General features: G+C 36.5%; 1 protein-coding gene across 2 annotated transcripts in view; it reads left to right on the forward strand.

Moving 5' to 3' along the window:
* fam83b (family with sequence similarity 83 member B) overlaps window positions 1-13,467 on the forward strand; it is a 39,266-nt gene extending 25,799 nt beyond the window's left edge. For both annotated transcript variants that reach the window (XM_056471389.1, XM_056471390.1), the window contains exons 3-5: window positions 1,512-1,676; window positions 6,205-6,329; window positions 9,238-13,467. In XM_056471389.1, the coding sequence (XP_056327364.1) occupies window positions 1,512-1,676; window positions 6,205-6,329; window positions 9,238-11,221 (2,274 nt within the window). In that variant the 3' untranslated portion in view covers window positions 11,222-13,467. The remainder of the gene's footprint in view (window positions 1-1,511; window positions 1,677-6,204; window positions 6,330-9,237) is intronic.
* The last annotated feature ends 4,770 nt before the right edge of the window (window positions 13,468-18,237 follow it).

Raw genomic sequence — 18,237 nt, forward strand, 5'->3', positions numbered from 1 at the left:
AAAGCAAACGGTGTTCCCTGATGTCCTGCTGTTTGATATCGGGCATAGCGCCTGAGAAAAAAAGCCATATCTGCTGTCACATACACCAAACCCACCTTTCAAGTTATTGAAATCGTCCTGGATGTGGTTTGTTTGAATACGCTGAGAAATAAAGGGTGGTGTTTTAATAGCTTCAGCCTCCGCTTTATTCATCTGACAGGGATTTCGCCAATTTAAAGGGATAGTTCACGCAAAACTACAACTTCTGTCATTATTTGATCACCCTTCTCTGAGTGTTTTTGAGTTGTTATACACACAAGAAGGTATTTTGAAGAAAACTGGAAGCTGTTCACATTGACTTCCAGTGGGTGTGATTTTTGTAGAGTAAGATGTTGATCCTGGATTAACATTACAGTGGAGAAAACAAGTATTGAACACTGTTTCTATTTCTAAAGGTGCCGTTGACTTGAAATTTTCACCAGATGTTGGTAACAACCAAAGAAATCTGTATATGCAAAAGAAAACAAATCTAATTAGTTAACAAATGAAGTTATGAGTAATACATTGAAATGACCCAGGGAAAAAGGATTGAACACACGAGGGACATTCCACCAGAAACGTACATTTTCACTTGTTACAGGGCCTGACTTATGCTTGTCATCCTCATGTAAAAACAAGCACAATTCAATGACTGAACGCATCCTTGATCACTGTTAGCTTCTTCTCCATCAAATGATGTCACTTCTGAGTCAGCCTTGATTGTGTAATGCACGCATTTTATGTTAAATCTAATGCAAATGTGAAGGGACTGACAGAAACGCGGGGACAATTGTAAATTTATTTATATTATATATATTTATTTGTAGAATTTATTCATAATTTCATGTTTTTAATCAATTGATGTGAACGATAACAACTTAAACTTGCTATTTCTGAAGTTTTTAATTCTAAATAACAGTTTTTAGCATTACAATACTATTAAAGCTGTAGGTTCGATTGGGCTGAGGACAATGAAATGGGCAGTTCCTTTTCAAAAGGTCCATTTCGTACCTTAAGGGTCCTTAATGGTACCTAAAAGGTACTTTGTAGGTAAATTTGGGCACTAATATCCACCTTTGAGGTACCACTGTGGACTCTATGGGTACAAATATGTATCTTTTGAAAAGGTACTGCCCCAGTGACAGCTCCCTTACCTCCATTCCTGAGATTGTACATGACAGTCCAATGTTGTGTTTTATGAATATTTGCACCTACCCCAACCATAAACCCAACCTCACAGTACCCTAATGTGGTTTATTAATGTCCACCTACACCATCTAAACCCAGCCTACTTGCGGTGTAATCCCTCCCACTTGCAGTCTCCGGGCTGCAGTGATACCTACTTGGAGTAAACAGTGAGTAAATGATCATTTTTGGGGTGAACTGTCCCTTTAAGAGAATATCAGGGACCGCCTGTTCTCTGAGTGAATGAGCAGAAGTCCTCACAGGCTGACATTTATGTTATGCTGACATTTTTTTTTTCATCTGTGCAGGTCATAGGCATCGCGATGGATGTTTTCACTGACGTAGACATCTTTAAAGAAGTGGTAGATGCCTCTATCAGGGGAGTTCCTGTCTACATTCTCCTCGATCACAATCACTTCAAGAGCTTTCTGTCCATGATTGAAAAACAGGACGTCCAGATACAAAAACTCAGGGTAAGTGTGCATGCTAGGATGAATATTAAAGCACACATGAAATCAAAACTATTTTGTTCGCTCACATTGCTTGTTTTGTGGTGAACTACTCATCTGTGCATATCGTTAAGAAAGAAACAAGAGTTTGCTCTAGTAATCTGTAATTGAAATCTGAAAATGCACTTCCTGTTTGTTTTCAGTTAAATTCTCAGATTAGGTCTGTCTGAGGTATTGGGCGTGGCTAACATACTTAACCACGCCCCCAAGCTGTCAGTTCAGACTAGAACAAACAGAAATGGTGAGGAGGAGGAGTCAGTTAGGTTGTAATAACTCTCCCCAAACCCTTTTCCCCATCTTTCTGAAAGAAACACCTACTTTACTACGTCCAATCAGCTCACAGTAGAAAAAACAAGCCACACCCACTGTTTTCTCATTTAATATTCCGTTTCTCTAGGAATTGCATCACAAAATGGAAATAAAAATGGTTGCAGCTTCCGGTTCATGTGGACTGAAACTGAAAACTGATAATATAATCTTCTCAACACTCACTTGTCACAAACCTGTTTGAGTTCCTTTCTTCTCCAGAACACAAAATAAGATATTTAAAAAAATGTTGGCAAGCTGTAACTATTGACTTATTTGTTTTTACCAACTATGGAAGACAATTGTTAGAGATTTCCAACATTTTGCACAATATCTTCTTACAGAAAAGGGAAAAGCCACTTGAGGAAGAATAAATAGTGAGTAAATGTATTTTTTGGGTGAACTATCCCTCACAAGTCCCCTTCAAGTCATCACATCAGAATCAAAATGCCCCCCCAAAAACTTGAATAATTCAGATTTAATTAAAATATTTCTGAAAGTCTAGTCTGCTCACAAAAGTTTGGTTTATTTGATCAAATCCAATTTGAGTCAGATTTACCATATTTTCAAATAGAAGTTATTCCTGTGTTGCATTCATTCGTTTTCTTTTCAGTTTAATCCCTTTATTAATCCGGGTTCACCACAGCGGAATGAACCGCCAACTTATCCAGCATATGTTTTACACAGCGGATGCCCTTCCAGCTGCAACCCATCACTGGGAAACACCCATACACACTCATACACTATGGGCAATTTAGCCTACCCAATTCACCTGCACTGCATGTGTTTGGACTGTGGGGGAAACCGGAGCAACTTTGGAGCACCTCCAAATGCAAAATTTTACAATCTTTAATGTATTGTCAGTCAAATCTTTAGCATAAATTAGATTTCAATCAATCAATCAATCAATCAATCAATCAATCAATCAATCATTTTATTTTTCGGCTTAGTCCCTTGATTAATCTGGGGTTGCCACAGCAGAATGAACCGCCAACTTATCCAGCATATGTTTTACGCAATGTATCACTACGCTGCAACCTATCACTGGGAAACACCCATACACACTCATACACTATGGACAATTTAGCCTACCCAATTCACCTGTCCTGCATGTGTTTGGACTGTGGGGCAAACAGGAGCAACTTTGGAGCACCTCCAAATGCAAAATGTTACAATATTTAATGTATTGTCAGTCAAATCTTTAGCATAAATTTCAATCAATCAATCAATCAATCAATAATAATAATAATAATAATAATAATAATAATAATAATAATAATAATAATAGGATGATGATGATGATGATGATTGTAATTTATTTTATTTATTTTTTTGACAGGGTCACATGTGAAGTTCTTTGCAGAAAATAAATAAATAAATAAAGTCATTCATTCATCAATTAATAATTAATTAATTTATTAATTATTAAGAATACATGAGGCAACATGGTGGCGCAGTGGGTAGCGCTGTCACCTCACAACAAGAAGGTCGCTGGTTCGAGCCTCGGCTGGGTCAGTTGGCGTTTCTGTGTGGAGTTTGCATGTTCTCCCCATGTTGGCGTGGGTTTCCTCCGGGTGCTTTGGTTTCCCACACAGTCCAAAGACATGCGCTATAGGGGAATTGAATAAGCTAAATTGTCTGTAGTGTATGTGTGTGAATGAGTGTGTATGGATGTTTCCCAGTGATGGGTTGCAGCTGGAAGGGCATCCGCTGCGTAAAACATTTGCCGGATAAGTTGGTGGTTCATTCCGCTGTGGAGACCCTGAATTAATAAAGGGACTAAGCTGAAAAGAAAATGAATGAATGAATAAGAATACATGAATAAATAAATACAAATAAATGAATACAAAAAATAGAAAAATATATATATACAAATATTAAATAAATATAAAAAATTATTAATATATAAAAATAGAAATAAATAACTAAATCAAATAAAAATTTCAGCTGTATGGTGACACCAAGGAGTTAACAGACATAAAACAATGTCGGTAAAAATAAGTCCTGATAGAAAGGTGTGGTGAGAAGAAAAATCATAATTGCAGCTGTTTTTAAGATAATAGTTGATTCCCTGCGGGCAGAAGAGGGAGGGACGGCCTTTCAGTTCACTTCTTTAAACGTCTCATCGACGATACATGAATACCTCCATGCGTCGTAATTCTCGACAAGCATTTACACGAAATCGATCAAGCAGAAACTATTTTATCACTTTCTTTGAGTGTTTCTGTAGAGGTTTCTCAAAAGAACGACTTGCTTTTCCTGTGCTTTATGATCCCGAACAAAGAAATAAACGTGCTGAGAGTGGAGCGCTCTGTAAAAGTAACGAGAGTAGCAGCATGACGGATCTGCAGACTGTTTCTGACATTTTGTTTTTCTGGTTGTGCTTTCTGTCAATCATGTTTTTTTGGAAACTGACAACAGCTCCAGCCGTCAGCCAATATATATATATATATATATATATATATATATATATATATATATATATATATATATATATATATATATATATATAATGCAGATAAATGAGGAAATGTGGTCACACCCAGATAAATCACAGATAAATACATATTTAAAAATGAAATGTCTTTTGATACCCCTGACCGTTGGAATTCTAATCAATATGGTCACAAAACTATTGTCAAATGTTGCATAGATATTTTAGAGGACTAGTCAAAAATACATTATGAGTCAAAATTAACTATTTGATTTGATTTGATTTTATTTAACGGCAAAAATCATTAGAATATTCTGTACAGATTGAGCTTTATGAGAATATTTTGTAAATTCATTCAATTTCCTTCGGCTTAGGCCTTTATTTATCAGGGGTTGCCACGGCGGAATGAACCGCCAACTATTCCCGCATATGTTTTACACAGTGGATGCCCTTCCAGCTGCAACCCAGTACACTGAAAAAAATTATTCAAAGATGATTCCTTGGATTTACTCAATTTTTTTTACATTAAGTGGTTGTAAACAATTTATTTGGGCTGAATTTAAACAAACAAATTGAGTTGAACATTACTAAACTTAATTTGTTTGTTTAAATTCAACACAAATAAATTGTTTGCAACAGTTTTGCATGCAACACTTTTTTCAGTGCACTGGGAAACACCCAGTGCTTAATTTGTAAACTGCAAGGTCCCGGAACAGATCAGGGTAATGGATCCGGCATGTTACCAGAGGAGGGAGAGGTGTCGGACAAATTGAAAAACGGGGGGGGGGGTGATAGGGGGATGGTGGGTATCGCGGGCGAAAGTGAAAAGCGTAGGTGGGGGGGGGGGGGTATCACAGATGAAAGTGAAGAGCGTGGAGGGGGGTGGTTGTCGCGGACGAAAGTGAAGATGGTTTTGGAGTCACAGAAGAAAGTGAAGAGTCGTGTGAGGAGGGAGATCCGTAAAATGAGGTGTCAGATCTGATTTCAGAGGTGCCTGTTTCGGATCTGGCTTGTTCCGGCACAAATTAAGCCCTGGAAACAGCCATACACACTCATTTACACACACACACACACTCATACACTACTGCCAATTTAGCTCACCCAATTCCCCTATAGCGTGTGTCTTTGGACTGTGGGGGAAACCGGAGCACCCGGAGGAAACCCACAGGGAGAACATGCAAACTCCACACAGAAACATGCCAATTGTATGTAATTATGCATCAGTAGGAACTTGCACCTTTTTCTAAAGTTGCTTTGGAAGGATGCTTATTTGAAAAGTGTTACACAAATAAATTGCAGTTGAAATTTAATTTAATTGAATGCATGAACCTCAATTTCAAAACAGTTAAGACTTATGTTGACTTTAAACATGATTTTACTTTATCTATTGGGAATTCATTAGACGAAAGTCAATCTTACACACTGTAATGAAACTTGGAACCCATTGACAGGTTTATTGTTTGTTTGCATTATTTTGCAACTTCCTGCCACACAACATAATTAAATTAAAGCCTAAAACATATTTGCTGCATTAGGGAAAATAAAGAGGTAACAGTTGTGATTTTCTGTAAAATAATGTGAAATGTTTCATGAAATTCTACTTGTTTACATTTTGATTATGAACGTTATGAAGACAAATGTGTATTTTATTTATGTACGGTGAGACTAAATAAATAAAATATTTCAGGATATTTTGTATTTGCTTGCTTGCGTTCTGAAATGTTTGTAAGTATTTTCCTCTCTTGACTGTAGAATATGAGGATACGGACAGTGAAAGGCCAGGAATACTGCTGCAAATCTGGGGTGAAGTTTCATGGGGCGATGGAACAGAAATTTCTTCTTCTTGACTGCCAAAAAGTGTTTTTTGGATCATACAGGTGAGGCCTCCACCACATATTGTTGAAGCTACATTGTAATTTATAAAAGTTTAAATAAATAAATGCATAAGTGAAATAAATAAAATAATAATAATAATAATAATTACACAACTAATTAAAATAAAATTACAGAAATAAAATAAAATAAAATAAAATGAATGAATGAATGAAGGAACTAATGAATCAATCAATAAATAAATGAAATACATAAGTTATAAATAAATAAATAAATAAATAAAATAATAAAATAATTAATTAATTAAATTTATATAAAAAATAAATAAAATAAAATAAAATAAAATAAAATAAAATAAAATAAAATAAAATAAAATAAAATAAAAAATAAATAAAATAAAACAGAATGAATAAATGAATGAATGAATAAATAAATAAATAAATAAAAATACATAAGTTGAATAAATAAAAAACTAAATAATAAAATTCCATAATTAAATAAAATAAATATAATTATTAAATAAAATAAAATAAAATAAAAAAGAATAAAATAAAATAAAACAGAATGAATAAATAAATAAATAAAAATACATAAGTTGAATAAATAAAAAACTAAAAAATAAAATTACATAACTAAATAAAATAAATAAATAAATAAATAAATAAATAAAATAAAACAGAATGAATAAATAAATGAATAAATAAATAAATAAATAAAAATACATAAGTTGAATAAATAAAAAACTAAAAAATAAAATTACATAACTAAATAAAATAAATAAATGAATGAATAAATAAATAAATAAATAAAAATACATAAGTTGAATAATTAAAAAACAAAAAAATGTTATTAAATAACTAAATAAAAGAAAATAAAATGAATAAAATAAAAATTTAATTAAATAAAATGAATAAAAGAGCAAATAAATGAATAAATAAGTAAATAAATAAATGAATAAGTTAAATAAATAAAAAATTAATTAATTAATTAAATTATGTTACTAAATAAAATAAATTATATGAATAAAATAAATGAATGAATGAATGAATGAATGCATGAATCAATAAATAAACATACATAAGTTAAATAAATAAAAAATAATAATACAATTACATAACTAAATAAAACAAAAACATAATAAAATAAATTACATGAAATAAAACAAAATAAAATGAATGAATGAATAAATGAATGAATAAATAAATATACATAATTCAAATAAATAAATAAAATAAATGAATAAAAAATCTAAATAAAACAAAATAAATAGAATGAATGAATGAATTATGAAATTGAATAATTTGACAGATAGACTATCATGTAGAAAACTATTTGGGCACTGTTATTCATTTCTTTTCTTCATTAACTTTATTTATTTAACTTTATTTATTTAATTTATTGATTTATTCAATTCAAACAGGTGCTATGGAAGAATAATTACTGTTTTAGTTCATCATATTGCCTTCAGAAGTATTTTACCAACATTTGACAGTCTGAAAATTCATTATCTACAGTATGTCTGTCTTAACCTAAAACTATTTGTTTTGCAAACTCTTTTGTAAAATGAATGGCAAATAAATTGATATAATGACATAGTCCTGAAGCAGGAGTTCTCAAACTCAGTCCTTAAGGGCCGGAGTTCTGCAAAGTTTAGCTCCAACCCCAAACAGACACACCTGGGCTAGCTAATCAGGCTTTCTAGAAACATCCTTGCAGGTGTGTTGAGGCAAGTTGGAGCTAAAATCTGTAGGACATCGGCCCTACAGGACCGAGTTTGAGAACCCCTGTCCTAAAGCATTCATACATTTTTAAATGAGGGTAAAGCGTCCAAATACCTCTTGGTTCCACTTTATATCCACAAACATTTATCATGTACGTCAACAAACACTGCACACATTGGCAGCTTTCAAGAAGCACTTTTAAATGATTGCAGTCATTTTAACCTTACCCAAGATAAACTGCATCCCAAGGTATTTGTTTTGCTTTAAAAAGACACACACAAATCTTTCTTAAAAAATAATAAGGACTCGCAAAATCCTCGAGGGACTTTTTATTTTATTTTATTTTTATTATTTTATTTTTATTATTTATTTATTTATTTTATTTATTTTTATTATTATTTTTTTATTTTTTATTTTATTTTATTTTATTTTAAAAAATTATTTATTTATTTGTTTATTTATTTATTTATTTAATTTTATTTAATTTTATTTTATTTTAAACTTCATTTCATGCACGTGCCAGGGAAGAGTAACCCTTATTTTAGTTCATCATATTACCTATAGAAGTTTTTTAGTGACGTTTGACAGTCTGTAAGTGATTGCATATGCAACATATCTAATGCCTAAAACTATTTATTTGTAAAGATCTTAGTAAAACGAATGGCACTTGCTTTAATATATTTATATAATCTTAAACCTTTTAATAGATTTCTCAATGAGGGCAAAGTGTTGTGCCACTTCATATGAAGAATCCACAAACATTCATCACGTACAGTAGACATCAAAATGATTCGCCCTCCTGTGAATTTTTTTAATCGAATATTTCCCAAATGATGTTGAACAGATTCAGGAATTTTTCACAGTATTTCCTATAATATTTTTTCTTCTAGAGAAAGTCTTATTTGTTTTATTTCAGCTAGAATAAAAGCAATTCTTAATTTTTTAAACCATTTTAAGGTCAATATTATTAACCCCCTTAAAAAATATTTGTTTTGGGATGTCTACAGAACAAACTATTATGTTTAGAAATGTGTTGAAGATCTTCTCTCCGTCAAACAGAAAATGGGGAAAACATATCCAGGGGGGCTAATAATTCAGACTTCAACTGTACGTCAAAAAACACTGCGCAAATTCAAGCAGCATCTTTCAAGCAGCATTTTAAAAGATTAAACATTACCCAAGATAAACTGCATTAGGACTGAATTTAACATCTTCATTCCTTGTTCTTCAGTTTCATGTGGTCCTACGAGAAGATCAACCTCAGCATGGTTCAGGTCATAACAGGCCAATTAGTAGAGACCTACGACGAGGAATTTCGGACTTTGTTCGCTCGATCCACAATCCCAGAGCCGTTTGCTGTTATAAACCAAGCTGATATAAGGCCCAATGGCAAAATGGATGGTTATGCGATCAATTCCAGCAACCCCTTCGAAAGGAATGATCATTTGCGACACACACTTGATGCCGTTTACAGACAAACCTGTGAACGGAGATCAGGATTTTCAACACTGAGAGAAGTTGAAGAAAGGCCACTTATTACACCACACGCTCGACTGCTTCAAGACACGTCTGAGTTTTACAAAAGACACAGCTACGCCGGAGAACGCCAAGAGCCTGTATATCAGCATAAAGTCTCCAAATTTGGCTCCAGCAACTGGAACATTGCCGCAGAAAGCAACCGCTATGGTGGATACGTCAACAATGCGGACAATCAGTATGAAAGCTACATCGTAAATCCAATGTTCAGAAGCTCAAACATGCGTCAGTCATATCACGGGCATGACAAACAAATCCTCAACATGAGGCAAAACCTGCCTAGTTTGGCAAACACCTCCAAATCTTTCCTTCGGACATGGAGGATAGAGTCGTACCTCAATAACAACAATGATGCACCCTACGGAGAGAACTACGATTATCTGGACCAATACGAGGAGAATAAAATGGCTCCTCCGCAACACTCTCGCATCAGGTCATCCATGGTTTTTACATCCACCATACCAGAACAACCGGAGACCAACAGCTACTCCAATAACTCCATGTCCTCCAGTTATGATCCGGCGCAAATTCAGTCAAACGCTCAGAGGATGTATTCATCAACGCAGTGGAATCAGGCAGACATGCTAAAAAGGCGCAGTTTACAGATTTTGGAAAACTCCGGGATTAATATGACCTACAATTCTGGGAGAGATGCAATATATGCGAGTTTAAACCGAGCCAAAAGTAGATTCGCAATCCAAGAGCAAGATGATCGTTATAAAAGGCACAGTTTGGCTGAACCTAGATGCAATACGTATAACAGCGACATAAACGAGACCTCTGGGTACATGTACGCTTCTTTACCGAGAAGGCAACGAAGTTGTATTACACCGACAATTGAGAATCCGAGAATTCTGCCAAATTTCAAAGAGGACCAGAGATCAGTTTCGCATCAAGATTTCAACAAGGCAGATGAGAGTGCAACTACCTCGAGAAACACGTGGCAGGAGCCTCCAGTGAGAACTGTGTCAGCTTCGCTTCTGGACACGGAGGAAAGTCAACCTTCAAAGCCCAACAGCACGTCATCCCAGCACTTCTTCAAAAAGAGCAGCAAGAAAATCAAATCCCTTCTAAACATCCCGCAAAAGAGCGACAGCTCGAGCAAGGGAAAGAACTCGGAGAGTCTCAAAATGGGAAGCAGCACTGATACGATTCTCTCGGATTGCGATGAGAAGAAACGACATGCTAGCACTGCCAATTCCAACAAATCCGTGGAGAGCGGCAAACTGAGACGAGCTAATGGGAAGATTGAGAATCACTCTAGTGGCCTGGCGGGAGAGAAATCTACTCCTCGGTTTAGTACTGAAGAGCTTCATCCGCCTGTGAATGCGGAGGCTTCCGAAACGCAGAAACAATCCTCGGTTGTTGCTCCTAATGAGAAGAAAGACTCAACAATAACAAGGCTGGATCTGTTGCCAAAGCAGCAAGCACCAGCAAACAGGCTGTACAGCAGGTTTGAGCCACTTTGTTCATTTGAACCCCGGCATCCAACAGCAGGCCAACCTTCATACATGTCTGCGCAGAGCCACGCCAGCGAGAAAACCAGGAATTCTGTCTTCTTAAGGAGACCGATGAATGAGCACAACAGTTATATGAACCAGCAGACACAGGGACATGACAACAGATTTGGACGTTTCATTCAAAGGGTTGGGAATTTGATACACAAGAACAAGTACTGAATTAAGCATGTAAAGGATGTTGAGGGGAACAAATGGAATGATTATTATTAGACAGGTTTGTCATGCACTATCCTGCACCTTCCACTGGTCAGATTAAACATACTTTAAATACACTGGTGTGATTTTAAATGAAATTAGGCCAATTTGATACAAGAACAAGCACAGAAATGAGCATGTAAATGATGTTAAAGTTGAAGTGAACAAATGGAATTGCAAAAATAAAATTCACAATTAATTATTTTTAGACCTTAAGCCTCTTCAGAGTGCTGCTGAATACATTTTAATTCAACTTTCCTAAATTTTACATCCTGAAGAGCTGAAAACAGATAAGAGACTATTGCATTGACTTATCCCAGAGCTAATGGCTGTCCTATTTTCAAAATAGGAGTCCCACATGCATAGGCAATATAAAAGCTGTGCTAAATGTAGAAAATATGTGTAATTGTTGCAATCTCACTAGAAAACTTTGTGGCCAATCAAACGCTGCCTGAGGCATGCATATTAATCAACCCAGGCTCATTCTGAAAACGTACCTCCACGGGCGTTTCTGGAGACCGCGAAATACGTCGCGGCGGCACGCTTTTCTGCAGTTTTTGTTTTTGCGAATCCACCAGAGGTCGCCGTGTACGCTTTTCGAGATCTCAAATTTCCCTCGCGAGTGCCATTCACGCCTGTTGTTCTCGCGTAAACCCACCAGAGGCCGCTGTCGACTCACTTTTGGACAGACTTTCTGACTGACTGAGCGAACAATCGGCTGACCCACCCTCCCCATTCCCTAAACCCAACCAATTTTATCGATTGACCCGCTCACCCGCTTCCCTGAACCCAACCAACACGTTTCAAACGCAATCCAAAATAATAAAAGCCCTCATCTGACTCTTTTTACCACATCCTCACCCTGCTATTCACTAGTTTGTTTTATATTTTGGATTCAGTTTTTGTCTTACCTGCTTTCTGGAACCGCTCTTCACCGGACTCGAACCCCCGTCTTCGTGGTCAACTCCTCTCTGCATCTCAAATCCGCCGACGGACGTGGCGCGCTAACGGGCAAACTAGTTGCAGCCGGAATGCCGTCCATACGGAGGTAAGCGGTCAGCTGGTAAGCGCGAAAAGGAACGGCATCACACCGCCCCGTAGCGTTCGTTTAAAAAAATGAAATGCAGCCATACGTACCTCCGCCTACATAATTCGCTGTCTCCAGAAACGTCCGCAGGGCTACGTTTTCACAATGAGCCTGTGTTGATATTAATTATGGCGTGAGGATCATAAGAGAATGTGTTTTGTTCCATTCATTCATTCATTTTCCTTTGGCTTAGTCCCTTATTCATCAGGGGTCGCCACAGCGGAATGAACCATTAACTATTCCGACATATGTTTTGTTCCAGTTGGCCTGTTTTTCACCATAATTGTACACTCACTGGATTTACATGAGAATGAGGAAACAATGGTCTTTGAGGCTCATGGTATGTCAGTAACATGTACTGAACTCTCAAACAACTATGCTTAAATCAGTTTCTCATTCTTTGGCACTTTTAATATCCACAAAAAATGACACACTTTGGCTTTGACAATGAAAAAACGCAATGTTTACTTGAACACATCAGTGCTTATGTTTGCCAGCGTTGAAGGACAATGCTGCAAGTGCTATTTTGTACACTGTTACTATTTTGTACTAATCATATTTGTACATTTATAAGGATGTCTTGAATGGGAATATGCTGTTTTTATGTTTGTGTCACTTGAGTAATTGCTGTCGTGACATTTTACCTGAGGTTGACACCTCTAATTTGGTCTGATTAAAAGCTGTAGCAAACATCCATTCAAGCTTTAATTGCAGATCAATCTGTGCAAACACTTTCCCACAATTACTGTTGTCGTAAAGTTGACATTGAACTGCTGGAACGAACGCAAGATAAATACTCACTGGTTTGTGGCTAATTGGTGCTTAGGTGTCTTTAACAGTGACTGACAGATACTGGCTTTACACAATATATAGGTCATGATGTTGCTTGATTAAATTGTGTTACAGCTACATTAAAACATCTGTATTTCAGAATAAAAAAAAGTGAATTAATTTCACAAGGTGCATATTTACAGTACATTATTGTGGATTTGAGAAACATCATCAAAATGCTATCTTCTTGCTATTGCAGCTTCTTTTTTGTATGTTTTTTTTTTTGCTCAAGTACAATCACTGTTGCTTTTAACCAAACAGGGTATATAAATAAATGAACGGCCTTGAAATACATTTGAGTTGAAACTATTGTATGATGAAAGAGGCAATTAAGTGTTAATTAAGTGCTATATTTAAAGTATAAAGTGTGTAAAGTGTTCCTGGACTTTACACTGACACTTATCAAGTGTAAATGTCACAAAACACAGTATTTCAATGTGATTTTACTGAATTTTGTGCTAAAAGGTTAATATTTTGTCCACATTTAGCAGTTGGGAGTTAGAACTGTTTCAACAATTAACAATATACACTGTAAACAATATCTGTTGATTGTATTTAGTGATTCACAAGTGTTTATTTGCATTTGCGAATTGCATCATGGGATGTTTATCTCTGCTCTGTCGACTTTGGATGTTGAAAATTCAACCCTACAGTTTAACAAAGTGACTTTATTGACATTGTAATTAATTATGAATACTAAAATTACTCTAATTGAGTAGCTTTTCCTCAGGAATTGTAATTTACTATGTAGTTTTATAAATGTGTACTTTTACTTTTGCCTTGAGTACATTTTTAGTGCTGTATCGGTACTTTTACTTTACTACTTTCCTTCAATCTGCGGTCACTACTTTATTTTTTCCTGTCTGTGGGGATTAGAAGAATCAGTCCTGTGACTCCCGTCCAATCAAATCACACATAGAAGATAAATCGCATCATACTGAACTACCTCAAGACATGGGCGATTTATAATTGCAGCAAACAGTTTGGAAACATTAAAAGTGTCCAAGAAGACGTCCAAAATCTTTACACGCATTGACCCAGAGACTGTTTAGATGCATGTCACTGATGAGACGATAATGGATGTTTACTGTATGATGGTCGAAATGGCCTTAAATACCCAGCAGGGACAAGACGTCTTCATGACGTTAGATTGTTGTTGTACCCTAACGTCAAGGGAACATTATGTGCATTCTGTTTAAAAATGAAAATCAGGTTGACGTCAGAACTCAACCTCAACCTATCAATGTTCAACGTCCAACCTAAAACTAACCAAATATCAACGTCTAATGATGTCACAGCTTGACGTTGTGTGGACGTTACCACTATAAAGTCTATCAAGTCCTCGATTTTGGTTGCCATACCTGATGAATAAATGTCAGTATTTGACGTCAATATTGGTTTAAGATGTTCTAACAACCTAAAATCAACCAAATATCAACGTCATTTGACGTCATTATTGGACATCAAAATAACATTGTCCTTAGAAGCTGGCTAGACATTGAATTTTAGTCACCTGACATCACAACCTAAATCTAACCTAATATTAACTGCTGGGCAATAACTCCATGCACTACAGAATGTTACGTTTACACACACATGCACAAATTACATGTAAATGCATCAGCTTTTTACAGCGTAATACTCACTACTCATGAGTACTTTTGAAAGGGAAACTTCACACAGAAATGCCAACTGGCCTAGCTGGGATTCGGACCAGCGACCTTCTTGCTGTGAGGCGACAGTGCTAACCACTGAGCCACCGTGTTACCTTGTCAAGATATTACAATACATAATTACAATACACAATCCATAAACAATGCAACAGGATGTATAAACATCAGACTGGTCTCCATGCGATAAGACTCCATATGAACACCACTGGGATTCTGGGATTGCCTACAGCACTAAGCCTGCAGCAGAATCACATATAGAGGCGTATCGCAAGGGCACTCCAGTCGTGTGATAACGCTCATACATAATTCAATACTCGTGCAGTCTCGTGAGACTGGTTAGATTGGCTTCACATGGGCCACTATTAATTACTGAATGACTTTTTAATTTAATTTTATTTCATTCATTCATTTTCCTTTGGCTAAGTCTCTGATTTATCACAGGTCGCCACAACGGAATGAACCGCCAACTATTCCAGCATATGTTTTACACTACAGATGCCCTTACAGCTGCAACCCAGTACTGGAAAACACTCATTCACACTCATTTTCACACACACACTCACAAACTACAGCCAATTAAGTTAATCAGTTCCCCTGTAGCGCATGTATTTGGACTGTGGGGGAAACCAGAGCACCCGGAGGAAACCCACGCCAACACGGGTAGAACATGCAAACTCCACACAGAAATGCCAACTGGCCCAGCCGGGACTCGAACCAGCGACCTTCTTGCTTCTTAAACTTTAACATATAACTCTAATATGGCTATTTCTCACTGTTGAATTGAACTAACATTTACTAACTAGACTTTATGGTAAAGTGTTACCTATTGTACTTTATTTTCCTTTTAAAATTTAAATTGTTTAAATAATTGTTTGCCCCCAACATGTATATACAATAAAGCAATGCACCAAGTACGTTTTGCTTATAATAGGCAAGGCAAGTTTATTTATATAGCACATTTCATACACAGTGACAATTCAAAGTGCTTTACATAAACAGGAATAAAAGAAACAAGTATAAGAGAAATAAAAACAAATAATATAATTAGATAAAATATGTAATAAAAGAATGAAAAAGAAGAGAAAAACATAACAGTGCGATCTGTCGGACGTAGCAGTGCTCATTCAGTAAAGGCACAGCTAAACAGATGTGTTTTCAGTCTTGATTTGAATGTGTCTAATGTTCAACCCAGGCTCATTCTGAGAACGTAGTCCCGGGGACGTTTCTGGAGACCGCGAAATACGTAGCCGGGGGTACGTACGGCTGCATTTCATTTTTTTAAGCGAACGCTGCGGGGCGGTGTGACGCCGTTCCTTTCGTCGCTTGCCGGCCGGCCAGCTGGCCGCTCGCCTCCGTGTGGAGGGCTTTCCCGCTGCAACCAGTTTGTCCGGTTAGCTCTTCGTATACTCTGGCGGACTCGAGGCGCAGAGAGGGGCTGACGACGACAACGACCTGGTTCGAGTCCGGGGAAGAGCGGTTCCAGAAATCAGGTAAGAAAACAAAAACAAAATTTAAAAAATGAAGCGAACAAGTTCGTCACAGGGTGAGAATGTGGTCAAAATCCAAAAACGTGGTAAAAATCAGACGAGGGCTTTTCTTTTTCTGGACGGCTTTTGTGAATTGTCATTGGTTGGGTTTAGGGACGGAAGAGGGTGGGTCAGCCGATTGGCCGGTCGCACGGTCAATCATTCTGTCATCCAGGCAGACAGGCGGAAGGTCGTTCGACAGCGGCCTCTAGCGGGTTTACGCGAGAACGGCGTGGGAAAAAGTGCATACAGCGGCCTCTCGTGGACTCGCGAAAACCAAAAACTACAAAAATACGTACCTCCCTGGACGTATTCCGCGGTCTCCAGAAACGTCCCCGGGACTACGTTCTCAGAATGAGCCTGGGTTCCTAATGTTGGAGCACATCTGATCATTTCTGGAAGCTGATTCCAGCAATAATAAACCTGTTAAACTAATTATTTTAGCAGCTTAGATCAATATCATGATAATAATAAAAGTATTAGCAATTAATCCCTATAACAAAGTTTGAGTACCACTTTAGTTTGAGTACCAACTCCTCCTATTAACTACACTGTACAAACTAATTAGTTACTTTACATTAAAAAGTCAGTAAATCCGTTGTAACTTGTAACGATTACGTTAACTTCATTTGTATAACTATGCACATAATTCATTTACAGAATCATTTTAAGGCAACTCACTTTTTTAAAGGTGCAGTATGTAAATTTGTCACCCAGTGGTTGAACTAGGTATTGCACTCCTGGATCAAAACAAACGCAAGCGCAGGTTGCCAGATTGAGGACAGGAGCGAGTGATTTAAACCGTGCTGTAAATAAAAGCAACGGCACTCGATATAAGGAATATTCTCCATATTAAAAGGAGTTTTTGTCCCAACCAACACCTCGAATTGATATATTAGAAACGGCTTCTGTTTCTCAAAGCTGAACAACAGAAAACTGACAATGATCAGCTCAGGTACAGCTCATGTGCTTTATTCAGTGTTAAATGATAATAATGTGAGTTTGAAAGCCATTTTACATGACATTTCTTGCAATATTACTGAAAGCAGCAGCAGATAGTTCACCTCAGATCTGGAAAATACAATAATCTGTCTGAAATTGAACTTTAGAGCTAGAGAATCTGCATTGAATAATGTTAAAGAGGGTTAATATGTATTAATGAGAATATAAACCTTACCATGTCGCGAGTAGGATATTCCAACACAATCTCACGGCAATTCGTAACATTTTGATTTAGTGGCTAATTCGTACGATCTAATTCGTACAATATAGTACGATTTGCTCATCCCCCAATGACGGTTGGGTTTAGGGGTCGGGTTAGGTGCCACGCCTCCTTTTTAAAATCATACAATTTCGTACGACTGAACTCATTAGCCACTAAACTGACAAAACGTGAAATACTTACGTTTTCTCTTGAGATCAGGCTGGATATTCTGTGCTTCTGAATGTCTGTATTTAAATTTCTGTCGTGTTTTGTCTGGTGCAAACAGCCAAACTGCTCATCACTGCGTATCTCGTCACACAGTGTGTTGTTAGGACACGTGGTTACAATGTAATCTGCTCACCTAATGTTTACGCTCGTAATATTTATATTATTTGCTAATTAATAACCTCATGTGGAACTGAATCTGTCTCATTTCAGAGTCTGCTACTGTCCATCGGAGGTCGCATTTCGGTCATGGACGCATGATTTCAGAGCCTTTCTGAATGAACGAATGAATGAATGAATGAATGATAGAATGAATGAATGAATGAATGAATGAATGAATGAATGAATGAATGAATGAAATACGCTGTTTTCCACCAAGGCAACCCGGGGTGATGAAATATAAGTGGCTAAACTGGCATTGGGTGGGTTAAAAT

This window comes from Danio aesculapii, chromosome 13 (assembly GCF_903798145.1).
Source record: "Danio aesculapii chromosome 13, fDanAes4.1, whole genome shotgun sequence".
Taxonomy (NCBI): Eukaryota; Metazoa; Chordata; class Actinopteri; order Cypriniformes; family Danionidae; genus Danio; species Danio aesculapii.